The following is a 27,965-nucleotide window of genomic DNA, read 5'->3' as shown; positions in this document are numbered from 1 at the left end:
TATAAAGAACTTCAACCACTTAAATTGCTTATCAACAAAAGAATTTTTTACAACATTTTACATGTCCTCTAATGTATATTTCTTTTAGACAACAAAACTACAGTCAGTTCACCCGGCCTCAGTTCAGTTGGAAAGAATTTGCACAAATGAACAAATAAAATGATGCCAAAATTTGCAGATCATCAACTCATCAGACCTAATCACCTGTTGTGTCTTCAAGAAATCAGGCTGCTTTCTACTAAAGCTAAATTTGGAGGGCAAAAATTCGAAACTGAATATAATATACAACTGTCTCTGGCGCCACCGACTGTAAGAGGTCTCTCTTATTACATCAGTGGAAGGTAACCTCCTCCATGACCTTTCCTCAGGACAAGAGGCCCGGCACTTTCAGGGATTTTATCGAATGCTTTATTGCACGCATCAACCACATCGGTAAACCCTGTTGCTATGGTAGCCAGTTGGTTACGCAACCTCAAGTCCCTAGTCCTTCTCAACAAACATCTGAATGATCTCCCAAGATATTTCGCCCATTCAGCAGGGAGCCCTCCCCCTGTCAACCACACAGAAAATTGTGATTGATCCCCTCTTGCAGCCACTTCAGCCCTATAAAATCTAGCAAGTTCAAGAAGCATTGAGGGTTGAAGGGGGAACACAGCAACAAATTCAGCCACAAACTGTTCAACGAGATCTGGTCTGAGCATTTGATTCCAAAGTACAAGAGCCCATTCACCTGGCTGGTTAAGGCCATAAGCTTCAGCAACAATTAGTGCTTCTTGGAAACGGGATTGTTCGACCAGTGCCCTCCGTGCATTAGTTTCAGACAGATAGATAAATTGTAAGTCTGGCATCCGAATCTGAAGATAGAGAAGTGATGCCTGTGCACAACCTTGGCGTGTTTTGTTTCCAGCATCAATTGAAGAGTAAACTTCAGCAGCTTCAACGAAGTACCGCATGGAAGCCAGGAGCTCATCAGTCTGGTCCTTGTCAGAACGGAGGGACCACTCCTTACATGATTGCTGTGCTCGTGCTTCCAGAAGCAAAGCAGTCTCATGTTTCATATCAAAATGCTTATAAACCTAAGGGAAAATAAAGAGGTGCACGTTATTTACTCTCTAAAAGCTGCATTTTTTTCTGCTTTGAGGAAATGAAAACAATTTTTGGGAAAGAAACCACAATGTGTTAAGGGGGAGGATAAAGCTTCTATTTGACATGAAATTGCACAAGTACCAACCATGGCAAATGCATCGTGATCATTGGGATTAAATTGCTTGAGTAATGTGAGAAGAGCCATTCTGAATCCTCTTACTTCCTCGGCAGTGCCATCATTGTCATCGACAGCAGCTGAAAACTTCTGAAGAAGAAGATCGAGCTGACCATTTTCAATAAGGATACCAAGAATGAAACTAAGTGCATGGTAGTTCCCCACTCCGGTTACCAAGCGAGCTAAACATGGAAAATCACCCTCAGATACATAAGCCTCCACCTTTTTGAATGCAAGATCTACAAGAACATCAACTCCATCGAGGCATGCCGAGGACTTGTAGAAATGGTGGGACAAAATGAGAAGCTCAACCTGAAGAATAATTTTTGCAAGAGAGAACGTGACTTCAATTAGGCTGTAGTACTAAAAAACCGAAAGCAAATAGCTTCCACATTACAAACTTTATGTTGAACATGCAAACACTAACTTAGGCCATGGTTTACAGAACAGGGCTTTTAAGATGCTGACAAATGGGAAATCATCTAAACGGGGATACACTTACTTCACAGGCATGTGGTATTCCTTGATAAGTGGCAACTAAACGCAGTAAAGCATGGCCAACTTCTGGTTCAGAGGGGCAAAGCTCAGCCCACTTCAAGAAATCAGAAAATCTCCACAATAAAGGAGCAGGTCCCTCCTCTTTTTGAGATTCCATGTAACCTCCACGGTGTGCTGCTAGCAAACCCTGTAATGAGATAACATTTGTAAATAAGAGAACAACATAGACAAACTGAACTTCATACTTTCCATATAGACGACAGCTCTGTTACTTCCTGCTTTGGTACTGGACAAGGCCTAATGTAACTTAGCAATTTCTACAACCGCTCAAATTTGATGCCGCCACAATATTCAGGCATTTCAATTTTGAGTCTGTCCACATGCTCCCGGAGGAATCAAGTACAAAAGAAAATGTACCTTCAAAAATGATTCAGCAAGAATTTGAGCAATACTAGCTGCAGGCATATAATGCGATTGAACTAAGAGCTTTGCTTCTTCAAAAGAGTCTTGCGCTTTTAGAGAAAGCAATTGTAAGAGTTCAATAGGATGCTTTTCAAATGCTTCTGAAAATGGAAGACCCAACACATTTGCTGCCTTCACAACTGATATTATTCTCCTGCAAAGGCTGCGTCCCCTACCTTCAGTTAGGAGTAATTCAAAACTTTCCAGTACCTGAAGTGAAACAAGATATTAATCTTCTTTTCATTCTTGTCTTGCAAAGAATCAAGGACAAGTGAAATTTCAAATGAAAGCTAAATTAAAGTGTCAGTAGAAATCTGATCATAAATAGCAACATAAGCCAAGTCTAGCCCATTTTTATGTTGGTGGAGCACCAGTGAAAGAATGTCAAATTAAACATTACTAAGAGCCCGTTTGGGTTAGCTGATAAGAATTACGTGTTGCTGAAATTAATTTTAAGAATAAGCAATTACCTGTTTGGATTACAATGCTGAAATTGATCATAAGCACTTGACGTGTTTGGTAAACAAGTGTTGTAAGCTCTTCTGTTGGTAAAATGACTAAACTATCCTTAATATTTTTTAAGAAATATTATAAATTTAAAAGTATCTTTGTAAGGAAAAGGATGATGATGGATATAGAACAGAGAGGAGGTTACAGGTTTTGTTTTGGAAAAGGTATTTTGATAATTACATTTTTTTTTTAAGGATAAAATATTAAAAATCTCGATCAAACTAAAAGTGCTTATAAGCTGAAAATCATAGTTTTTTTAAGGATAAAATATTAAAAATCTCGGTCAAACTAAAAGTGCTTATAAGCTGAAAATCCATAAGGGTTGATCAAATTATGGCTTTTGACTGATTTTGATTTATAAGCACTTTGAATGTATACCAAACGCATAGATAAGCCAAAAGGTGCTTACAAGCCACTTTGACCAGTTTATAAGCTTAGCCAAACACCCTTTATTAAAAAGAGGTAAAGCTGAGATAAGCAAATGATCTTCCTATATCCCTTTTTCCCCTTTTCTCCTTCCACCCACCTCCTTACACTCCCATCCCTGAGTCTTCCAGTTTTCGTGTTGAAATAAATGCACTTCCAACTCTGGAGCCTCAGAGCAATTTGTCAGAAAACCAAAGCAAGAAACTAAATGCTGAAGTGATGTACAGTAGTCTGAATGGTCAATGCAGAAACGATTCGGGAAAGAGGGACATCAAGGACGGTCAAATATATTTTTGTGTCAACCTAAAAGACCTGGACCAAAAGAAAAAAAAAGGAGATAACATCAAATGACTACCTGGAGAGGATCAATCACGTGTTGATTGGGGAAAAGCTGGTATGACTGCATAACAGAACGAAGTTCACCATCGAGCACCAATATCGATACTTTGTCATTTGGGGTGGCAATTGCTGCAAGCTTTAGGGCAGCATCCACAAGTGTGAATTCAGACGGTATGCAACCTGGAGACAACTTATGTTGAAGCTGTCGGGAAGCCGCAATTTGTCCAAATTCCAGAAGTGAAAGGACAGCCCGTTCTAGCTCTGCAGGTCCAACTCTTTCCTCCCACTTTGAGAATGTTGCTTCTATTTTAAGGTTTTCATCAGGTAGCTGTGAATCCTCCTTCATATTAAAATTAGTGGAGCCAGTTTCAGGCTCATTACTTCTGTCCACTGGATCAGCTAAAGACTTTCTTGAGGGTACAAAGCCTTTGGCTCTCCTTTTAACTTTTGCACTGCCCAAAATGGTACCTGAAGAGCTAGAATCTGACATGTTACTTTCCCCTGTTTCATTCCTGTCTCCAGACTTGATTCTCACTGAATTAATGTGGCTATCCATTTTAGTAATAATGCTTGCAGTTCGGTCAATTATGTTAGGCCCCTTGCCACTTGCAGGTTCACGACTAGAAAGGGTAAACTCTCCCTCGCTTTTTACTTGAGTCTCTGATTCAACAGCCAGTAGCCATGCTCTAGTTTCAATTTCTCTCAAAAGATGCAAGGGACAAACTCTGTTACATTTATCCAAGAGTCATATCAAGAGGTATTACAAGTGAATAACATTCAAATAGGGAAGCTCAGTAAAACACTTACGGACTGCATTGAGTAAACATTCCACTCAACCACTGTAGAGAAAGCAACAATAGTTCATGAATTTCTCTGGCCGGGAGATCTTTTTCTGGTGCCTCTGCATGCTTGAGGAAAAATAATCCCGCCTACAGATAAAGGTTCACCGCACCCGGATAAGGAAATAACTCACAACAGCAATCATCAGTTGAAAAAGCATCCAGACAGACTAAATTTACATATTTGAAAATCTATATATTATTAAAAAGAGGATAGTTTTAGGACAACAATTAATTAATTAGTTAATAATTAGTTACTTATTAGTTATTGTTTTGAATTTGAATTTAAAAAAATTGAATTGAGAAGTTAGCAGTTTAATTCAAAATAGAATTTAAAAAACAAAAACTGCCCGATCAAGTGGAAGTTCTAAAAATTTGTAATTCATTTTATTGTAATTCTACTTAGGAAAGGAAAGAATGAAGAGAGGGGGTAAATGGAATAGAAGGTGGTTCACTAAAGAAATGCTCCAAGAAAGAATGACGTGGAATGTGGATAAGGATATTTTATCATTGTATTTATTTATATTTTTTGTAAAAAAAAAGACAAAGATAAAATACAAAATAGAGGGAAAAAAATGAAAAAAGTGAAAAAATCCCTAATATGCTCACTAACTCCCCACGCCCCAAACCCCACAATCCCTAATATCCACATTAACTACCCGATTTTTCTGCACACACTAACACTAACACACAAAAATGCTTAACTTCTTCCTAATAAACTGCTTCTGTTTATTTAAATTTTTTGAGAAGAAAGAAACACACACGCAAAAAATAATGCCATGGCTTCAAAAGTTGCCAATGAACAAATGAAATTCTGCGACAATTGCAGGTAACGTTCAGTTGTCCACGGCCAAAACGCAAAGAGAGCTTCATTGTCAAGTGCAACATCATTTTGTCCAATACACAAAAATTAAAATGAAACAAAGATCGCAATAACAATATATGGTTTTATTATTCTGTTTGCCCAGGAATGACCATTGTTGTTGTCCGATCCTTGGCTTGGCTTGGCATTTTCTATTTACAAATGAAGGAGCTTTCTTGCTTACAAAGGTCAAATCTCTCTTGGCTTCTTAGTTAATTTTCACTTGACTAAATGACAAAGCAAAAGTTCTTGCTTTTGTAGATATATAGATATAGATTTGTGCAGCAATGTTTACATATTTTAATACACTGACCATAAGATCTCATAGGAAACAACTTGCTCGATGGACTTCTCCAGGAGTCTCAAATCACTTCTAAAGTTCTAATGGCAGCCAAAATGAAGAATTTATCTGCAGGATTATAGAAATCTCCAACTCAAGCAGGTAATATTATTTTGTGTAATACTTTAATCTTTTTTTTATTCTTATTTTATTTTTTTGTAAACTTAATTGATTCTACAATGTAGATAAGAGAAAACACTCTTTTATGTGATTATGAGTGTAGAATTTCGTTTTGACATGACAAATACTTGATTTATTAGTTAGAATATGAATTAAAAGATAGAGTATTATAACTTTAATAGTTGTGGTGGATTGGCTTGGAGTTATAGAAGATGTAGCGCTGGAATTTTGGCTCTCTCATAAAAATAAAAACAAAAACAATATATTTGAATTTTCTGAAACATATTAATTGAAGATAAAATATCTGAACTTTAATTTGAATTTAAATTGAAAGAAAAAGATATAGTCTTAATTAATTTTTTGGAGTTTCATTACTACTTCAATGACTTAGTTTAAGAGGAATAATTGGATTTCATAATTACCAAATAAAGAATAAATTTATTCATAATGCAATTCATCCACTTTAATTCAAAATGGATTTGATTTAAAAGGTTAAAACTGATTGAATTTTGATTTGAATTTAAATTGAAAGATAGAGTAGTTAAATTAAATAACTCATATAATTGAACATTAATATAATAAAAGTATAAAAAAAAAGTCAAGAGTAAGCAAATTATATACCTATGTTATATTGAAATGAGAGTAGTGGATAAGGATATTAAGCCAACTGACAAGCTAATAAAAGTCATATTTAGTAATGTAATTACAAAATACATCGATAATGTAATAAAGAAAAACAAGAAAAAAGTTATCCTGACGATTATATGATTTGTTTTCTTTGATTTAATAAAGATTTTTGCTATTGAGTATATGACATTGAAAAATAAGATGATTGTTCAAATTTTATTTAAAATAATATGATCTAATATGCTCAAAGTCAGACTAATAATTTAATATGACTATTTACTCTAACACTTTCCACGCATCGCGCGGGATACTATACTAGTAAAATAAAAAGCAGAGTAGGCTGATGTCACATGTGTCTAACAATGTAACTAAAGTACCTGCAACGGTGGAAAAGAATATCTAAGAAAGAGAGTCTGGCAGTGACCCCATAAAGCAGCCCTTTCTTCCGGAACATCCCAAAGAAACTCCTTCCACTCTGTAACCATGGACTCAGCCTTCATGCATGAACAAAAACACAGGGAGAGGAGGAGAGAGCAAGAGGATCAGATTGATAAATAATTTGCAGTCATGAGTCAACTACAATGAAAAAGCTATGCAAAAAGTAAAGGATGGACAGATCTTTAGATAACAACACAGCAGATTGCAAGATATGATAAATGCATTATATAACAGAAATCACACAAAAGAAGAAACACCAAAGGGACAAACAATTTTTTGCGGTAAAGCCAAAGGGACAAACAATTACACCAACAAGATAGGACATATACATGACACTGTCCAGATCGAGATCAATGGTATCTCAAGATAGATTATAGTTAAAAGATCTTAAGAAAAACACTGAAAGCCAGGGAGATTAAGAACCATGGGCACAAGCATTCTGGAACATGTATGATCTGATACACAGGTCCAGTATACTTCTCTAAGAATTTGACTGATTATTGCTCTACAACTTTTTTTTCCTGTTTTAAATGGTCGATCCAGCATTTAGTATTACAACTGTATCCACGTGGTTGTTCAGTAGCAATTTTAAGTTTGTAACTTCCAATTTCTGAATGTGGTACAGAAAATGTTGCATTTAACATTAGGCGCTTAATCATCGTTCATTATTAAAAGAAATAAGTGATCTTCACAGTCAAGATAGTCCTTTTCATCCTCGACACCAAAGACATTGACTTAATTTGATTTTGGAAAGCATACTGACCTATGATCAAACAGATATTTGATACAAGTTGTTTTAAGTTTTCATGAAGTCATCCTTTTCTTTTGGCAGTTCTTCCGTATGTTAATGTCATTATGAATATCTTTAACGAAAGTCTCATTTGACTTTCTAATCCAACTAAGGCTTTGGAACATAGAGTTTGATGTTTTACCCCAATAGGTACAGGAAATTTTTGATATCTACAAACGATAATTGTGTTGCTTAAATTAACAAAGAAATGGCTAATGCGGAGATGCCCCACTTCTGTAAATGCCATGCAGTCTTAGACTGATTCCCGTGACTATTTGTCTCGCTCTTCCTTTATTTTCCCCACTATTAAAAGCACCGAATACTTGTTACAACACATTTTACTAGGTTAATTTTTTCTAAAATTCCACCCATGGGAATGCATACGTTTCTTCTTTCATCAGTCAGTCGAGAAATCAAATCAGTAGGCAACTATATTCCTGCCCCCAGTCAAGAGAAGCAAGCATAGGGATTGGCTATACCCTTTCTTTGCATGAAATAGCTCCTTTCATCTTGAATCACTTTAGTACCATGGAAAAATCTGCTTCTGATACTATTTAAGACATTTTATTTTATAAATGACACAATATAAGACTATTGCGCATCAGAACTTTTACATCTTCACTGACTCAATAGCGAAAACACTTGAAATGAATTCCTCTGTCCATTAATGGACGGCACAAACTGTGAGGTGACTTATCTCTTATGTAGCCAAACCAACCACACACACCCCAAATATCCCCTTCAGAAGAAGACAGGGAAAAGGAAAGAGAAGGGAAGACGAACTTCCTATGCTACAGGACACAAAGGGGTAGTTTCGAACGTGGACTAATTATGCAGGGATTACAATACAGAAATTTTTATTAGGTAAACAGGATTGTTATACGGTGAACAATACTACAAGGGATTGTTGATCTGGAAAGAAACAGAATAAAAATTTTCGAAAAAATGCCTAGCTATTTTTGTACTGCGAATGTAAATTGAATGCATCTTAAAAGAGGAAGCACAGCCACAACGAAAATCCTAACTCACAGAAAGCAACAGCTCTAGAAGAACAATGTTTGAATTAAAAACTGACAAAAGGAGAGTCCTAAATAGTAAGAGGAATACCTGTGTTTCAGTAACATGGTGCGTTGCAGATTTCCAAGACCCACCACTGGCCTCTAAATGCTTAGCCCAATTGCGTGCCTGTTCCCAGTGTCCATGTTCCTCTAATGTTGTTAAAAGCGAAGCATCATCTAGTGGCTCGTTTCCAAGATGTAGGCCATCATTTTTGCGAAGAGAAGGTTCTGCCAAATTTACTTTCCAGTAGAGCCGTTGATAACATGTTGCAGCAGAACCTCCATCACTAAAATTAGTGGCAGCGAGGAGGTGTAATAAGCACCTTCTTTCATAAGGTGAAGGACATCTTGAAAGCATCGCATCAGCAGCTTTCACAGCAGTATAACTTATCCATAAACTTCCAATTTTCCCTTCTTTTCCAGCTTGTGTGTATACATGAGGTTCTTCCTTAATTCTAGCAGAAAAGGATCCCAGATGAGCTGATGCTTCAGAGAGGCGCATTTGAGAAAATGCCTGGACATGAACAGCAAAATTTGGGGTATATGGAATGAGACAACTGTTGTTATATTCAGGACATATGTCTTATAAAACGAAACGACTTAGTTAGACGTTACACACACTAGGAACAACATCATTTTGTTCTGATGTAGTATTCTGCCAGAGACCAGCGAGATTGTGTCACACGCAAGGAAGCAACAACCCTTCCGTTCTGATTTAGTATTAATTATTTCAGTGTCTGCCAGACGCCAATGATATTGTGTCCCAACATTTAGTTTTGTTCTTCTTTCTAAAGTCTGGAGTTACAAGAGATAATAACTTTAAACAATAAAGGAAATCTTTTATATAAAACTAAGAAAGTAAACCCTTGATACTCTACTTGACAACCATAGCGTGCAGCTTTCTCGTACAATAAAAAGGTAGAAATTGAAAAAAAAAAAAAAAAAAAAAAAAAGAAGACTTAACAGCTAGTCAGGTCAGTCAGAGCAGATTTGTCTTGTTGCATTTTAAGGAAACAAAAGGGTAATACTCATTGCGAGTTACTGGCCAAGGAGACGAAGAGGTTCTTTGGGTTTAGTATGTCCTATTTCTGGTAGTTAGTCTTTTTTCGGTAGTTAAGGCTACATATAAAACACATGAGTCGCTATCCAATGAACTACTCATGCCAAGTCCCCCTAAATTTATCTCTCCTTTCCAAGTCCATTGCAATTAGCAGATCAGCATGGAAAGAAAATAAGGATACCAGTATCCACTTTCAAGTAAGCAATATAAGTCGTGAAGAAAAAAGAAATGAAGACTGGGAGAGAATCTCACTTCACAGTTTTATATCTCAAAATTGCACGAACAATGGGGAACTAAGAGAAGACAGAGAGTTGAGTAACCATATCTACAGAAACCAGGGATAATTTGACTAACACGACAACCTCTGTTACAGGCGTACAAGCAAGGAAAAAGTATAACGTGACTTGATAATTACTACATAACAAGTCACCCCAACCGCCAACCCCAAAGAAAATTGCTACTGAATATATAAGTCATTAGCTTATAAGTAATAGTTACATATTTTGTCTAAACAGTTAAAAGGATCCTGCATATACATTGGAAACATTATTATTCGCGAGTAGTAGCTGGAAAGTAGCAATTCTAAGAACTAACTTGAGACTCTTTCCCAAGAACTTTGTCATAACGGGGCAAGTAAAAGTTGCACCTTGGAAAGTGAAAAACCACGAGGGGACTACTAAAATATCATTAATGTAGAGAATCAATTATGTCATGAGACGATCAGCTAGGCGCCAATTTGGAAAGCTGTGAATCTCAACGTTCTATTTGGCACTGTTAAAGTGTGTGATCATCTCATCTAAAAAATTAAGTTATTAGAGAGAGAACACTTAATACTATATTCTTAACACGCCCTCTCACGTGCGGGCCTGATTCTTTTTCTTGGCCAAGCACATGGAAATTCTTTTTGATAAAGGGTGGCGGTGAAACTCGAACCCAGGACCTCTACCTTCTCTGTACCATGTTAAAGTGTGTGACAATCTCATCTAAAAGTTTTAAGTTGCTAGAGAGAGCACACTTTTATTTACTTAATTATTATATTCTCAAATGGCACCACTACAACTGCCAATATTGTGCTTTCAATATGGCAAACAACAATGAAAGACCGCAAGAAACGATGAAACGTTTAACACCATTCAGTCTGAGGCTAAGAGATTTTTCAGCAGTGAGAAGTTTCTAGACTAATGCCCCTTAATTTCAAAAAGGTAAACATCAATGGTTCAACATACCTGAAGAGCTCGGATGAAAGGTAAGAGCGAACATGAAGGAAGAAACATTTCAAAAGCCCTGAGCAAAGGAAGGAATAAATGTTGTTCACAAAGCACAGCAACCATTCTAGACAAAGAACCAGCCACTTCATCGGAGTCATTTGAAACTTTGTCGTCTTGATCAACTTGCTTTTCACATTCCTCTCCAGCAGTCATGTCTTGGATTCTCACATTTCCATCTGCCTTCCGTACATCAGGCATTGTGAAAACTAAGGAATGCACTGACTCAGGCTCCATGAGCCGCCTACGCTTTGGGTTTTTGCGATTATAATGAACTGTAGGTGCTTTGGCAGATGCAGGTAGGGAATTTGTGGCTTCCACAGCAGCCGCGACATTGTTTGCAATCTGGGAAGCAGCATTATTAACTTTGATGGCTGATGTTTCCCTGTAAAGGATGTCAATGGGAAATAAAATTTAGGAAAGTGTTGAGCGTATATGGAAGAAGGTAGAATTTTATTAATTAATGGAAAAGAAACAGAAGTTACGATGGCAACCTTGCTGCAGTTATTTCTAGCCAAACTGTCAGGCAGGACAACGAAGAGACATCTGGAAAACAGGAAGCGATTGCAGCCAAAAGTGACCAGCATAAATTCTTTGCTTGCAGGAGAAGAGCTTCTCCAGGCCTTGCTTGGCTCTCACATTCAGCGATAATTCCAAATAGTTCGGCCGGTGCATACACATTTTCATTCGGAAATGATGTCCCATTCTTCTTTTCTCCTGTATCTGAACTTGAAGAAGAGCTAAATTTCTTCCTTGATTGTATACTCTTCAGAACTGTTAGTATGTGGGTTTTCAGACGCGCATCACCAAACTCCTTTAATGCCTGACATGTAGCAGATAAATCAAGTGAGACAAAATTATGAGTTAGCAACAAAAGGTCTTCTCCTCTTTCTAAAATAAAACTAAAATGAGATATTTGTAGCAGTAACGATTTATCAAGGGAACAATACATGTAGTCACAGCTAAGAAATGGACCTTGGGCCTCACTCAACCCAAAAGCTAGCTCTTGAGGTGAGGATCACCCAAGACCGTATAAGAAGACCAATTACCCATTTCCAGAATCAATATGAGACGCTAACATGCCCAAGACCAGACATCTGAAGCGTGCACAGTATAACATAGGGGTCCAACATCGGATAAACCCATTTCAATTACCATAATTGAAATGGGTCTGTCCTTGATACGATGATAAAAAATGGACTTTAGCTCTAACTCAACCCCAAAAGCCAGTTCAAGAGGTGAGGATGGTGCGGTGAGCGTGATTGGGTAGTGGTATTCTTATATGGTCTTGAGCAATCCTCACCTTGTGCTAGCTTAAGAGGTGAAGATTGCCCACAAACATATAAGGAGACAATAGCCCAATTTCCTCCACCGACGTGGGAAAAGTAACAGTGAGAATAGATATGAAGCTTACTACTTCCATCACTGTCTCCAAGGTGTAGCCTCCAATTTGAGCTTCTGAGAGAAAACCAACCTGGCAAAAAAAGAAACACACATAAATAGTCCATAGCGAGAAAACAAACAAGTTCAACAATGATGTTTTATAAGCTCATACCCAGTCATTGTCTCTTGCTAATAAAGCAAGATATCTAGTGCTCACAGAAAGTTGATGCGCCTGACAAAATGTCATCACCAAATTCCAGTGCTCGCTTGCAGCTTTTTGCTGAGACCTCAGTTCAACCCCATCACCATTACCAGTTAACAACCAAGAGCCACACGTCACTCCATCAGCTGATGACGGAAGACTTGATGCTTCCAAATGTTGCAGGACAAGCATGAGAGCTCGAGATGGCTGTCTGTCAGAGGTTGTTAACTGATCACTTTTTTGATTAGCTTGATTGAACCAATCATTCTGGCAATAATCATCTGCCAATCCTCGTGCTAGAGATTCGGTAATATTCTTGTCACAAGTATTTGAACGAAATGAAGAACCCCTGGGAGAAAGTTGTTGAAGGTGATTGGAACAATGGCCAGATTTATTAAAGGAATCTATTCTTCTCAAAGCAGCAACATCAATTTGGAGTGTAACAGGAGATAAACCACACAACTCCAATAGAAAAGCACAAGACGCCACCAACACTGAATCAGCGAAATGCACAATAGCAAGGGGCACGACCTAAATATGAAACCAACAAATGCTTAAGAGGAATATATATATCAAAATATGCTATCATCAGAATGTGAAGCTCTGAGGGTTCTTGCATGTGCACTTCAGCTTGTTTTATAGAAGTCTATCACACATAAAGGACTATTTGATCATAGGACTCTTTTATTTCAGCAAGTCATAGTCCAGCAAATAAAGAGTGGTCTTCACGTGCACTCCAACCAAAGAGCATCATCTAGAGAAGGTACCTCTTCTATATATTTCTATTCTTTGAAAGTACATTCATCTTAGGATAGCTCTTATAAAGTAAGTTCTTGGTCCTTTTTAACTACCTTGAAGCATAAATAAAATACTTTACAAGAAGCTCGAAGAAAAGTAAGACCTACGACAGAAGATATGAAAGCAGAACTATTTGAGAGTAATTTGATTCAAATGAAACAACTACGAACTATTAATATCAGGTACTTTCACTAATATACTGTCACAGAGGTGCAGTAGGTAAAGTATCTTGAAGTCATTCACACGAGATTTCTACAAAATTCTTTAGATTACACAATGGGCTCCATAAGATAATGCTGAAAGAGCAAAACGACACTTCAAGAACTGTAGTTAAAAGAGAGATTTTGCTCACATACTAACATATGACTATGAAAGGACAAAAGAAGTATATAGGGTTGACACGGCTGAAAAATAGAAAAAGATGAATGCCAGTTTGGTAATTGATTAAAAGAAAGTGATCCTTACAGATGAAAGAAACAACTGTTCACTCTGTGTAATAGGTGAAAGAAGCATCTGCACGTCTGACTGGATGTTAGTTTGTCCTTGCACTGGAGTCCCATGCTGCCTACGAGAACTTTCTGACTTCAACTTTTGAACTCTATTTGACAGCAGCTGATTAAAAGCTGCCAATGCACGTCCACGATGTAAATGGTGCTCAATTCCAACTCTAGATTCCTAAAGCGAGAAAGCGACTTGGATAAGGGATGATAACATGAACACAGTTTAAAATTAGAAAAGGAACCGGACTACATGAAAAGCAAATTGTGAGCACCTTAACGAACTTTCAAATTCCATCAAAGATATTTCCAACCAATGAAATCAAAATACAAGAGCAATAAACGTTAGTTCTTTGCAGATTCTTCAAATGTTTAGTTCTTTGCAGATTCTTCAAATGTTTGCCCGCTTGCCCCATGGAGAATAAAATACAGAATCAAAAACACATCGCATGATAAACCTTTTTTTTTTTTTTGATTAAGCACCGGGTGTCCGAGTCTCTTTGAGCCCCGACTAATCCCGGGGGTGCACAGGCCCTCGGCAAGGAGTTTCCCGCAAGTGCACCACGGGTAATTCAGGGTTTCCCCAGTCCGATGGCCCTCAGAAATTGTTTGCACCCAGCGAGTTTCGAACTTGAGACCTTGAAAGGGAGCACCCCAAGGCTCAAGTCAATTGCCACCAGGCCAACCCCTGAGGGTTCATGATAAACCTATTTTTGAGTTTGACATCACATGAAAAGAGAAAACAGAAGATACTGAATCTTTTCAGTTTGCCCTTACCACAAAATATTATGTCTCCTATGCAATGAGAATTACTATGCATGATTTAGTAGATGAAAGATTGAACTTTTCTCTAAATATATCTTTCTTCTTCATTTTCTTATGCACGCTCTACTTTTGCTTCTAGCAAAGAGCATCCACATATAATAATTAGATGAAGAATCCATGTTTTCCCTTTGGAAATCTCACTTTGCTTTTCCGGAAAAAGGGGTCTATGATCCATGATATGGGGCACATATGCCACTTCTGGATACGTGGAGGAACAAATAAGTTCAAAGCCAGGCACAAGATCTCGTCAAAACAATTATAATGCTGGACATCTGGACGACTAAAATTGTTCAAAGATGACAGAGTATATTGACATGCATTTCCAAAGACTATAAAAACGTCAGTCAAGGAGAAGTTCAAACTTTTTGTTCTGTTCCTCTTTGCATGACTTAATTGATCAACAATAATAATGCCTAATAAACGTGTACAGCATAATTGTTATGTTTATCTTCTTAATTGGACCTGTGTTGTGTCTGGTGAATGAATTAACAATCCAAACATACATTAGCAAGAATCTGGGTCATACATATCATTGCCATGTCTATTAGGAATAGTATGACAGCTATTGTTTTATAGAACCGAGAAAACACCGAGGGCCAATGGTGCACGATTCTAAACACAGTGGATAATGGGCCCGCCCCTCTACCCTTCTCCTCTACCAGATTCGGAAAAGATAGTATGACGACTATTTTTTGTGTTGCATGTGACATTTGTCCTATGAATGTGCTAAAGTTGGTCAGCATTTTAACATTGAACTCGTCATCATTAAATAAACTACCAAACTAAACATTATAAAGTGTCACCAAAGATGAAAAGACTCAAAAAGCGCCAAGTTTTTGTTGGAGCTTTAAGCACAAATCTGAATTAAAGTGCGGCTTCAGTGAAGAAAGGCCCAGATGAGGGAAAACAAATAATATACATGTAATTTACGAAAAATAAATATGCATACTAAGCATACTAACTGTGACAAAAGAAAACACACAGGAGAAAGAACGAGAAGCGCATTTCATAATGATTCTCCTAAGCTATTGGATGTTCAAATGGTACATACACCTATTCTAAACTAATTAAAAAATCAAGACTACGTAGTACAAATAAACAATACTCCCTCCTTCCCATAATAAGTGTCACCTTAGCCAAAAACACGCATAGTAAGATACCAATAATACAATGTGAAGTTTACTAAATTACCCCTATATAATAAAACTAAATTACTTTTTCCTCTTGATTAGAGCATGCACAAGTAGTTATCCTTTTGACATTATGTGGCTTTTCCAATCATCATTTAGATGTTACTTTAAATTGTCAGTTTTTGTCTAAGGGTAGAGTTGGAAAAAACTAGCCAATTTATGTCTTGATTTCCTAAGATGACACTTGTTATGGGACAAATTTTTTTGGCTAAGGTGACACATATTATGGGACCGAGGGAGTATCTCCCTAATTGATTCTACACAATATTCTTTTTTTCTTTTTTTGATAAGGTCTACACAATATTCTTGTTATTTCAATGTGCGGTGAGACTCGAACTCAGGACCTCTATCTGCTCTGAAACCACATTGAAGCGTGTAAACATCTGATCTAAAAGCTTAAGTTGTTAAAGAGCACACATTTTTATTTACTTAATTATGTTTTGAACAAGTACAATATTAGATAAGGAAACGGGCCAGGAAAAGACAGTATCTCAAAAAGTTGACATAAGTCAATGATCATAGAAGCATTACTCACCTTTAATGAAGAATCATACAGCTCCTCCTCAATGTGTTTCTGGATGGCAACTTCCCAGGACAAGGGACTGATGTCAGAAGGAACAATGTCCCTCAGCAGAGAGGGATCATCCACTGGCAAATCTGCAATTGATTGCCAACCAAGTGGGCCCTACCATAACAGAGATATTACAACCAAGCATGAAACAGGCAAGTTAATAAATTTGATAGTTAGAGTTGGTTATAGTTAACTTAGAAACTACCAAAGATAGATTATTGTCTCCATAGTATATAGTAGTTGGAACTTGGAAGAACCTACTTTGCTTTCCATCCCATGAAACCTTTTTATAAGAGCACGTGATTAAGTTAAACAACGAACTTAAGTTTCATAGGCAACCTGCACATAAAGCTGAATTAATCTCCGGACTGCCTTAGGGAACCCGCAAGGAAGCATCTGTGAGAGTGAAGTATCATGTGCTGAAGAGCAGAACACACTCTCGCGCCAATTCAAATAGTCTAATAAATCAGAATAACCAAAAACTGCAGAAGACACATGGTTAATAAGAAAAAGGTCTTAATCAGATAAAAGTGCAACTGTGGTTAGGCCCATGTGATAAACACTTAAACTGCCATCACTAGAAAACTTCTTGAGGTCCTTCCAGGTGGCAAGCAAATTTAGGGGCACAAACCTAGAGAAATTAAAAAGTAGCAACTCACATTTCGGTTTAGGACTTATACTGCTGCAAGTTGGATCTTGTCCAAAACATGCTGCAGTTAGTGTACGACCCAAAGTAGGAAAGCGTTGGAGGAATGGCCTGAGATTCTCCAATGTACACTGTACAGAACTATTGAGCCTGTTCACGCTACCACTGCTCAAGCAATCTTGAATTGGAATTGGAGCATACATCAATGTGGCCAAAGCTGCCATTTCTCCTGCTCCTTCCGCTATGTCATCAACAGTATGTATTACATCGTCTATCTCCATGGTGCTGAAACTGTCACCGGCAACTAAATTATGTGATACAACAGCACGGGCATTAGAGAATGACGCTTCATACTCTTTCCCCTTGACCCTTTGCAAGAGCAACCACTTGGCCCATTGGTTATCTCCCTGATGATAATATAGATAAAAACAAGAAGGTTAGTGAATTGGGCCGTCAAAACGGACAAAAAGATAGTTCAAAAGTAACATCTTCAGTTAAAGAGAGATGGAAATATATAGCTGTATAAAACAAAGAATCTTTTTACAGGAAATCAGCAATTAAGGACAAAGCATAATCAAAGGCTTCTTAGAATGAAAGGGCATAAAAGACCTCAATGGAATAAGGTGCAAAGGCAAGTTCTGAAAAATGTAACTAGACGTCCACTAGTCAAATGAACTTGAGAACTATTGTTTTGTTTGAGTCCCACTAGTATTTTCATTTATATTCCACGTAGTGGAAAATAGTGAAGTTCTCTGATGAGGTGCACCCTGAAAGATTGCAACAACGGTCCAGGGAGGTTATAACAGCATATAGCTTCCCTAAAATAAACCACCTAGGAGTAGCGAACCGAGTTATTGTGAGAGCTGGAGAAGTACAAAATGTTTTTAAGATATACTGTGCGTGATAAATCTGACTTATATGTCAACCAAAATCAGAAGGAAAAGAGAAAGGGCTAACCAACCAAGTGCAGATTTTCCCTTTTCCACAAACAAGTCAAAAGAAAAATAAACAAAAATGAGGGCTCCAATGAAATGAAAATGAAATCTTCAAAAGAAGAATCTAAGGCCGTCCGGATTGCTGGGAAGTTGAAGGCCCAAATGTCTTTCAAAACTCCCAGTTTCCCGAAGTACCAAAATAAAAGAGAAAGTCTTGTCATTTGACACATGCTGATGCATAAACCCCTACAGGAGTGCCTTACTGGAGTAATTCACGGTGTGCCCTTGGAAATTTCCCTACTGTGGCTGCTGCATTAGAGCCTATTGATTGGGATAGAACAATTCCCTTCATTGTCAATCTCCAACATGTAATGGTGTTTTGGCTCAGAGAAGTGAGCCGCACGGAGATGGCCCCAGTGCCTTTACCAACTATGTCAGAAGCATGAAAACAAATGGATCTACAAAAAGATTGTGAAAAAATTCACCACTAGAAAAAGGAGCGACAGAAATGTTACCCCTTACTCTTACACCACATGGACAGGCTTTACAAGCTTGATTACAAAAATGACAACTTAAAGTTCATCACTCTACAAGACATTTTCCAGCCAAGCTAACAAATTTCCATTTTCTTTGGTTACTTTATAGAATACATAAAGCAGCACGAATAAGTCGACCATGTTATGGACTGGATAAGTTGCAGACCGTCTATTTCTTGAGTGGCTCAAATTGGATAAAAACGTATCGCAAAGTGATGTGCGCTATTTTTGAGGCTAAATGTCTAGTTGTAAATGGCACTGATAGATTCAGTTTTGCAGAAAAAAACAAACTAAAGTGAAATATCATACTGAAAAAACCACATGTAAAATGTGCATACGGACTATGATCTTAAATTGAAAGAAGCAAGTTCACTTGCTATTAACAAGGTAGTACTCCCTCCATTTCATAATAAGTGGTGTTTTTATCTTTTCATTTTGTTTCAAAATAAGTGGTGTTTCACAAAATCAAGAAGGCATTGATTTTTTTGTTCCAATTTTACCCTTTTTTAAATAAATTGGAGTTTTCCTCACCAAGAAACCATTAAAGAGCTGCTTCTTTTTCAAGGTTGTAAAGAAATGGATCATGGGCCTAACTCAACCCCAAAAGCTAGCTTAAAGGGAGGACGATTGTCCAATCCATATAAGGAGTCCACCCATCCCTTAAACAACCGATGTGGGATATTTTAACACCCCACCTCACGCCCAGGGCTGGACATCTGATGCGTGGGCAATTTTAATATAGGGCCCACTATCGGGAAACAATAATTGGTAAGAAAATGGATCTTGTGCCTAACTCAACCCCAAAAGCTAGCTTAAAGGGAGGAGGATTGTCCAAGCCATATAAGGAGTCCACCCATCCCTTAAACAACTGATGTGGGATATTTTAATACCCCACCTCACGCCCAGGGCTGGACATCTAATGCGTGGGCAATTTTAATATGGGGCCCACTATCGGGAAACAATAATTGGTAAGAAAATGGATCTTGTGCCTAACTCAACCCCAAAAGCTAGCTTAAAGGGAGGAGGATTGTCCAAGCCATCTAAGGAGTCCACCCATCCCTTAAACAACCGATGTGGGAAATTTTACAAAGGCATTTGATTAAGTATAAATTAGTAAAAACACTTCTTATTTGCTACGAGTAAGTAATTTTCTTAAGGGGTGTGCCCAAGCTAAAAACACCACTTATTATGAGGAGGAGGGAGTATATCAACGATAAGTACCTGAAAGAACGAGTTTCAAGAAAACAATTTTCAGACCAAATAATCATGAAAATTCAAAACAAGATTAATAAAAAAATGCTGAACCATCTTGGCTTTGCTTGCACAAAGAAGACAATTATCCCAGTAGCATCTATAGCATTGCTCAGGCAAATATGTTCACAGAGCATGCATGAAGCATTTTTATTTACAGGTTTTTTGATGGACATTTTGAAAGGTTTTTTGATGGACATTTTGAAAGTAAAGTGTGAGAATTTATATAAAGGGCAAGCAGACATCTTACTACGTCCCAAATTAATCAGATTAATGAGAGAGGAAGTTAATTGCTGTAACTTGATGAAAATAAAGTCTTTTGACAATCATGAATAAAGGAAAGCCTTGATTAATATTACCTATAGATAATGTGCTCAAGCCACCTTATTCCAACTAAACTTGCACTAGACCTAACTACTACAAACAACAATTATCATAAAATTATACAAATATAGAAGCGTCTATCACCTATTGCACGGTTCCAACAGTCAGAGTTTGACACATCAGCTTTTCAAAAGTGGAAACCATATGAACATGGGTCTCCATTGTGGCAAGTAACAATCAATAATAAGATTGGAATTCTAAGGTTCTCACATAAAGAAAAACCATACAGGATACGTAAGCCAAAACAAAATATTCACATAATGATAAGTCGAGTTTACTCACTGCTGCATCCTGCATCCAGGAAATTGATTCATGATCTAAAGCCAATTTGTGGTGGTCAAGGTAAAGATCCAGGAAATTCAGCAAGTTGTGCTGTGAACAGTGGTGAACGATAACCTTATGAAATGCTTGGATGGAATCTGGATGAGCTCTGGCATCACTAATAGCTAGTACAGAGTCTGACCAGCTCTCAGCCGGCTCATCCGTCGGTAAAGATTTATGCACATCACGGATAAAACCTGACTGGGAAAGAAGAGACACAATATCTGCAGTAGCTCCCCAGTAATCCTTCAGAAAAATAAATTTCTTAGCAAGTTCCCGCTCCATAAGCATTAGCAACCACATGGAGCACATGCTGTCCGCAGAAAACCTGAATATTTGGACACTCGGCACATTCATGCAAACAGCATCCACCTCTTCAAGAGAATATATGCAACTGCCAGACTCTTGAGGTTTCTGAAGATCTTCGTCAACTGATGAAGAGCGTATACCATCCAAACTGACACTGAGGCTTCCACTGGTTAACGCATATGACGGGATTACCTCTAAAAGTCTTGATACATCCAACCAGTCACTATGGCGAATGTGGTAATCAAGTTGTGACTCCCACAAAACATTGACCCCCATAAGGAAAGGTTGATCCAGCACTATCTGTCGGCAAATAAGATTACGGTTATTGCCAGCAACACAGATTTTACAGAACAAAAAAATCACCAAAACTAAGATGGAATAATGAAATAAAAAAGGATATGAAACAATCAACAATATCAAAGAAATTATCAAAATAAATGCTTTTCCAATTTGATTGCATAATAATTCAAGCTTCATTTTCCAAGCCATTATGGAGGGAGCTGAGAAAGAGGAGTGGCACATGATGATGTAAAATTCTTGAGTGACTGTCAAGAGGCATTTAGCATAACTAATTACTATTTTTTAATAGGAAAAGTCAAATAATTTCAAATTACAGTGCTTGTTAATGTATTGAAGCATTAACTGTAATGATTGCAGTTTCTAGACCTTTATGTGGCAATATATCAGAAAGAAATCTGTTTGGTTTACAAAAATTCCAAAAATATTCTTGGAACTGAAAATCAAATTGTTTCATCGGAAAACGGATTCCGAGTATAAAATATCATATACATATACTTTTTTGAAAATCTTAAAAAATCATTGAAAGGTAAATTTTTCATGAAAATCAGAGTAGAGAGTGATAGTTGAGAACTTCAGTCTTCTTAAATCAGAGATGAGAATGCACGAAAGTGGGTAAATTTTTTAACCCATCCCGCATAGTCTTAAACTCTTAAACCCACCGCACCATGCACCCGCACCCCCCACCCCCCCCCGCCATCCCTACTTATGACCAACTTTTTGCCCAAGTTGACCGAACTCATCTTTACCTAAGCAAACTTTGGCGGGACGGATGACTCAACCCATTTTTACTGGTTGCCACCCAACTGACACCCCTTCTGATAAGGAGGAAATTTCTGGCAAGCATTAGAGAAAAGTTACTTACACAATCAACAACTCTCTGATCCCAGACATCAAACCACACTGCAGCAGCACTCCAGTAACTAGAATGATTACCATCATCGTCAGCTTCGGGAGCAACTGGTTGTTCGTTCACATTCATCCATGAACCCAGCACAACTCCATCAAGTTCACCGCAGGCAATAACTAGGTCTCTACCCAATGGAGCCAATAAGTGCAGTTTTATTTCTTCTGCTGCATTTCCATTTGATTCTCCCTTGAACTCTTTGTGTCGGCTAGAGAAGGTACTCCAGAAACTGCTGCAAGGATAAATTCTCTTTGTGCAAAAACAAACCGTCAGCTCGAAATTCAACTCCGATCTAGACTCATAGAGCCAGTTAGAGGAACTTTAGTAACAATAATTCCACCTACCTCAATAAGTGAGATCCTCTCCAAAATTTGCCACTCATGTGGTCCAAGATACGCAAGTCCTTTCATGACTTCAACAATTTGCATACGTAGAGATCTCCGGACAGTACCGAAAACTAACTGTTTAAGGCTGGTTTCAATATCTTCCCCCAGCCTTTGAAGTGTTGCTACAGCAAGTCCAGTCTCACCCTGATCATGAACAATAGCTGACTCATTACACATACAATATTTGTCTACATGAATAATCGGAAAAGACCTACCTTCAGGAACAAGTCATAAGCAATAGCTCTTCCAACTTCACGAACTTCATTGAATGTATCTTGATTTTCCTGATCCGACATCAAATCTCTTGAACGATGAAGATGCAGCTTAAGAACGGCCAAAGGAAGACGACCAGCAAGTATAGCGTCTTTGACAACTGTTTTGACATCCAGGTTATCCATCTCCCACCGTGCAATCATATCCTTTGGATTTTCTATAGAAAAGACTCTTTTTTCTTCAGATATTAAAGATGGTTCTTTAAAAGTGTCCAAAGAAGATATGTCCTTGCAATCAAATCCATCCACAGACATCAAAGCAAGGTCTTCGCCATTATTTCTCTCCATCTCAGAAGCAGGAGCCAGTCGTTTTTGGTTTGAAGCCTCCAAAGATAAGATATCAGCAGGAAGATCGAGAATCCTGGACTCGTCCTGTGACAAATCTGTCTCACCTAAAGCTTCACCATGATCCACCTAGAACATGAGATAAAGGAGATGTAATATGTATCAACATCAAGCAACTGATAATAATGAACTTTGGAGGACCAGACTAAAATACCAATTCTTGGCCTAGCCTTTTGCATTTGTATGTGAGTCGCCACTGCAGATTCCTTATGATCTCCAGAAAGTGAGCCATCTTCTGAAGCCTTTCCAGATCTTCCGTCCCGTCAGGTCTACTATCTATCAACTCTGAAGAAAGAAAAGAATTTTGCACACCTCCAGCTTTCCAGGACTCCATTCCATCTTTCTTATGCTGCAGTAAACCATATTCTCGTATCATCTTGGTGGCAAAGCTAGTTCCTAAAGCAAGAAGCCTGTATCAAGATCTAAGCATAAGAAAGAGAACCTAAGTGAATTCAGACAATAAAGAAGACGTCATAACAATAGCAATGACTTATCTTACTCAAACATTATAAACTAAACACATAGCTAAGAATATCATCTTGGTAAGACCACAGTATTGTTCAACCAAGCTTTATAGCTTTATAAAAATTAATGAGAAAACCATCTTCAGAAATTATGAAGCGACTGTTGAACAGTATTCCCTCTGTAATATCTTAAGCTAGTTCAGCATGATCCATTCACACAATTTAACTTGATACCAGAGCAGGCAGACGTATTGGCTTCAAGTCACAAGGCAACAATCAACAAAATTATTTCCGCATACTTGGCCCAAGGAAATCAAGGATGCACGTGAGGGGGGCATGTTGTAGACCTTTAGTTTTTTCCCCCCTTATTAATAGAACAAATTAAATATATAGATGAAATGGTTCCTGCAATCCTAGAATGATATGTTTTTTCTTATAAGGAATCCTAGAATGATATGCTACAATTCAATAGTATGTCACTTGCTAACTGTGGGATTCCTAATGGATGTAAACGTCAATTAATCAATAAATTTCAAAAATCAAAAAGTACATATATAAGTACCCGGTGTTTTAAAAGCGAAAAGTGTAACGGCTAGGTCCGCGGGACTTGAAGCGAAAAGCGAGAAGTGAAGTGCATGCTTCTTCGAATTGAAACACACAATTTGTGAAAAATTAAAATGCGGCAAACATAAAAATGCCAATATTCATCCAACTCTCACAGTTAAAATTCAAAGAATTGTTTCTTTGTTGGATCACTTTGTGCGTAATTGTTTGAAGTCCATGGTTTCACCCATGAAGCGGTAATCCCTCGCTTAGCATCACTGTGATGGCCTTTAATAGCACCCGAATAAACTAGCAAAATAGCCAGGGAATTTATAACAAGATCCAAATATGCATTTCCAACACAATCCAAAGTATTAATGTATTCAAGTCTGAAATATGTAAGCTAGCTTTAGGGAATGTAAGATTAGAAGGATTTGAAGTTGTTTAACATTTAAAAGAATTTTTGGTTGATCATGCAAAGAAACATAGCAAATGGATAGCACCTAAGGGTGTGGTCTAGTGGTCAATGAAGTAGGCAATTCCTAGCAGAGGCCAAAACACAAGGTAATTTCTTCCCATCTGTCCAAGCCTTGGTGGATAGAGTCACCCGGTACCTGTGCTGATGGGAGGTACACGGTACCAGTCGCGCTTAAGCCCTGAAGCGAGGCTCAAAACATGTTGAGTGCTTCGCCTCGCTTTATGTGCGCTTCAGTGTCATCATCAAGGCTCTAAGACATACTTTTCCTTGCCAATGAGCCTCTTTTGAAGAGATGACACTAGATAATTGATATTTCACTTTATCGTAATGTTATTTCTTTGTCCATATATTTGTTATTCATGCGTATTATTATTAGTCTTGGACTAAACATATGTATATTTGTATTTTTGCGCCATTGCGCCTTTTTTCAATAAAGCCCCTGCTTTATTTGCGCTTTGCGCTTAAAGCCCCAGCTGACCATAGAGCTTTTTTGCGCTTTTCACTTTTGATAACACTGCACGGTACCCCGTGGAATTAGTCGAGGTGCGAGCAAGCTAGCCCGGACACCACATCTATAAAAAACGTAGCATTGATAAAAGTTTCCAAATGTAAAGGAGGACGATGAAAGAACAAGAATTTACAAGGAAAATAAGAAGCTTGATTACGTAAATCGTAATGTTGGATTCATCAACAACAAAGAGAAGACAAGCAACAGAAAAGCAGCTCCAGCAAGCAGCAAGAAATACTGCAATTCCAAAACTGTAGCTAAGTTTTTCACCGTGCCCATAATAAATCCCACCTCCCATTGAGCATCTCCATCATGATTGGAGATGGTACTAACAAAGGAAAAGATGTTTTGCTACCCATTGAAAGGATACCTTCAATAGGTACAATCTCAAGGATGAATGTGGCCTCTTAGTGTTGGCACCAGAGGCGCATGGGCTTTTTCTTGAAGCAAAGAAACATATTAATTTTTAAGAATATGTTTAGATGAATGCATTACTGAGTAATGACTCGGAGTAGGACATCAGAAATTAGCAAAAGAAAACGAGTTAGAAACTTAATATTCGCATCTTTACATATGAATGAGAAATAAAACTACTACTACTACTATTAGTATTTCTCAACCCATGCAAGTTGGGCTGAGTTAGAAATTTAAAATGTCCGCTATTTTTTGAGAATGTATAAAAGGTCTGTTCTTAATTTTGATAGACAAAACCTCATGCTTTTCTTTTATCGTAGGATTTTCTAATTGTTAAATTGTTGTTGTGTTGTTATTTTTACGTTTAAAATTTTTTCATTTGACCATTTCTCATAAAGCGCATGACTTAATTTCACATTCGCGTAAAGGCCAAGCGAACTTTGACGCTTTTCTACATTGACAACACGGGCAGAGAACCAATCTAGCAAAGCTGAAAAGAAAGGATAATTGTCGAATTCATAATGGACAGAATTAAGTACAACAGCAACAACATACCCGGTGTAATCCCATAAGTGGGGTTTGGGGAGGGTAGGATGTACAAACCTTACCCCTACCTTTTTGGGGTAAAGAGGCTGTTTCCGATAGACCCTTGGCTCAAAAGGAGTGTAGACAAAGCAAGATAGAAAGGAAAATACAACAACATACCCAGTGAAATCCCACAAAAGGGTCTGGGGAGGGTAGAGTGTATGCAACCTTACCCCTACCTTAGGAGGTAGAGAGGTTGTTTCCAGTAGACCCTCGGCACAAGGACAAGAAGTTCAAAGCAGTATAAAAGACATGGCCAAATACTGCATAGAAAGGAAACTAACGACAGCAAAATAACAAGATAAACAGACCAAATGAAGCAACACGTAGGAGTGAAAAGATGACAGAATTAAGTAACCATAAAAAAACAGCAACAAAACAAGGAGAAGAATTTTAGCACATAAAATTATAAAATAACACACCTAGAAGACTGCATACCTTGATGCAGCAGAGACCTCATTATCATTACCAACTTTGGAGGACATCAGATAAACAACAACAAGGAGCATCCTCAAGACGCCTTCTTCAGCCAAATTGACATGAGCAAGCATTTCTAAAGACCTGTCCATAAATAGACAAACATACGATGTTATTCTATGCCATGTCTCTAAAAGTCCTTCGGTGACAAATCCAGAACTCATGTTTTAGAGATGAAATGACTGTAAACCGAAAACCAATTTACATCCAGTTTCGTTTATCCAATAATCTTGTGGGACGAATCTGAGCCACCAAGCAGTATAATTATTGTTTCTTAATACTTTGTGGAGTTTTGAGGTAATATAGCTAAGTTTTTTCTTTTAATTTATTAGTTTTATTCAGTCTCCGTCCCTCCTGTACAGCTGGTCCAAGGAAGTGTGCTAAAGTTAATATTTTCGGCACCTATTGGTCTTGGTGCCTTAGCCAGTAAAATGTCCTTCTCACTATTACCTTTCTTGCGGCTTACATATCATAAAGAAAAGTTAGGTAAAGCAACACGTTGAATATAAATCAGTAGAGTCCTCAATATGGGTCGGCACCTTTGGTCTTGGTGCCTTAGCCAGTAACATGTCCTTCTCACTATTACCTTTCTTGTGGCTTACATATCATAAAGAAACGTTAGGTAAAGTAATACGTTGAATGTAGAGTCGTCAATATGGGCTTGACCCGTTGGGCCCATCCCAACCCATAGGGTTGGGTCGAGATTTTTGGAGCCCATTTAAGAACAAGGCTTTTTAGTCCGGCCCAAGTAAGTACACTGGCCCGTGAGGCTTGAGCAAGGCTGGGCTGGGCCGGCCCGTGGGCAAATGAAAAAATATTTATCAAAAAATAAAACAATAAAAAGAAAGTAGAGTACTAAAAATAGCTAGTTGCATTGTTACTCATTAGCTATTTGGTTCGAGTAATATCAGTTATAATATGTTAACAATGTAAAAGTTATTCAGTTTCGCAAAAGCTTTTTGTCCAACAAGATCGTTTTCTTGTACGGTTGTATCCAAGATATTTGCAAAGAATGGTAGAGATTTTCAGATTGAAGTCATACAACCAAATTTTTACTTGAAGCCAAACTTGATTTAAAAAACCAGCAAACTTGTTCTAAGACAAGCAAACCAATAAGAAAACACCATATGCAGCTTAAATTGTAGTGAAATTAACAAACCAATACGAAAATTTCTTATGTAATGCGCATTATTAGCAATCGAAAGCATTGAAAAATTAGTACTAAATAAGTATTATTAGAATTATTTTATTTGTGGATTTGAGACTCGAGTAGCAAGTGGCAACACCATGTAATATTGTCTTGTAAATATTATGTTAGCATTTATAGATTAGAATTTTAATTAAAAAAATTACAAAAAAAATACTTCTATAAAAAATGTGGGCTGGCCCGGCCCACAGCCTGTGTAGGGCTGGTCAGGCTTGCTGTTTTTAAGGCCCATCATTTGATGGGCCAGCCCCGCCTGCCCTTCAAATTCCAAAGCCCATGTGGGCTAGCCTGTCTGGGTTAGGCCGGCCCATATTGACAGCTCTAAGAAATCAGGATAGC

General features: G+C 37.7%; 1 protein-coding gene across 1 annotated transcript in view; it reads right to left on the bottom strand.

The window, feature by feature from the left end:
• Nucleotides 1–2: 2 nt before the first annotated feature.
• Nucleotides 3–27,965, bottom strand: part of LOC132059394 (uncharacterized) — a 42,116-nt gene continuing 14,153 nt past the window's right edge. The window contains exons 5-26 of the mRNA XM_059452001.1: nt 26,381–26,503; nt 23,105–23,360; nt 22,549–23,019; nt 22,292–22,477; nt 21,906–22,196; nt 20,396–21,043; nt 17,021–17,414; nt 16,701–16,843; nt 16,326–16,475; nt 13,744–13,953; nt 12,451–13,011; nt 12,310–12,369; nt 11,390–11,718; nt 10,857–11,280; nt 8,620–9,084; nt 6,662–6,778; nt 4,304–4,425; nt 3,513–4,221; nt 2,177–2,431; nt 1,764–1,946; nt 1,232–1,573; nt 3–1,076 (exon numbers count right to left, since the gene is read on the bottom strand). Coding sequence (XP_059307984.1) covers nt 327–1,076; nt 1,232–1,573; nt 1,764–1,946; nt 2,177–2,431; nt 3,513–4,221; nt 4,304–4,425; nt 6,662–6,778; nt 8,620–9,084; nt 10,857–11,280; nt 11,390–11,718; nt 12,310–12,369; nt 12,451–13,011; nt 13,744–13,953; nt 16,326–16,475; nt 16,701–16,843; nt 17,021–17,414; nt 20,396–21,043; nt 21,906–22,196; nt 22,292–22,477; nt 22,549–23,019; nt 23,105–23,360; nt 26,381–26,503 — 7,189 coding nt within the window. The 3' untranslated portion in view covers nt 3–326. The remainder of the gene's footprint in view (nt 1,077–1,231; nt 1,574–1,763; nt 1,947–2,176; nt 2,432–3,512; nt 4,222–4,303; nt 4,426–6,661; nt 6,779–8,619; nt 9,085–10,856; nt 11,281–11,389; nt 11,719–12,309; nt 12,370–12,450; nt 13,012–13,743; nt 13,954–16,325; nt 16,476–16,700; nt 16,844–17,020; nt 17,415–20,395; nt 21,044–21,905; nt 22,197–22,291; nt 22,478–22,548; nt 23,020–23,104; nt 23,361–26,380; nt 26,504–27,965) is intronic.

The sequence above is a fragment of the Lycium ferocissimum genome, chromosome 6 (genome assembly GCF_029784015.1).
Source record: "Lycium ferocissimum isolate CSIRO_LF1 chromosome 6, AGI_CSIRO_Lferr_CH_V1, whole genome shotgun sequence".
NCBI classification, from domain to species: Eukaryota; Viridiplantae; Streptophyta; class Magnoliopsida; order Solanales; family Solanaceae; genus Lycium; species Lycium ferocissimum.
This window is presented reverse-complemented; position numbering and strand designations above follow the sequence as displayed.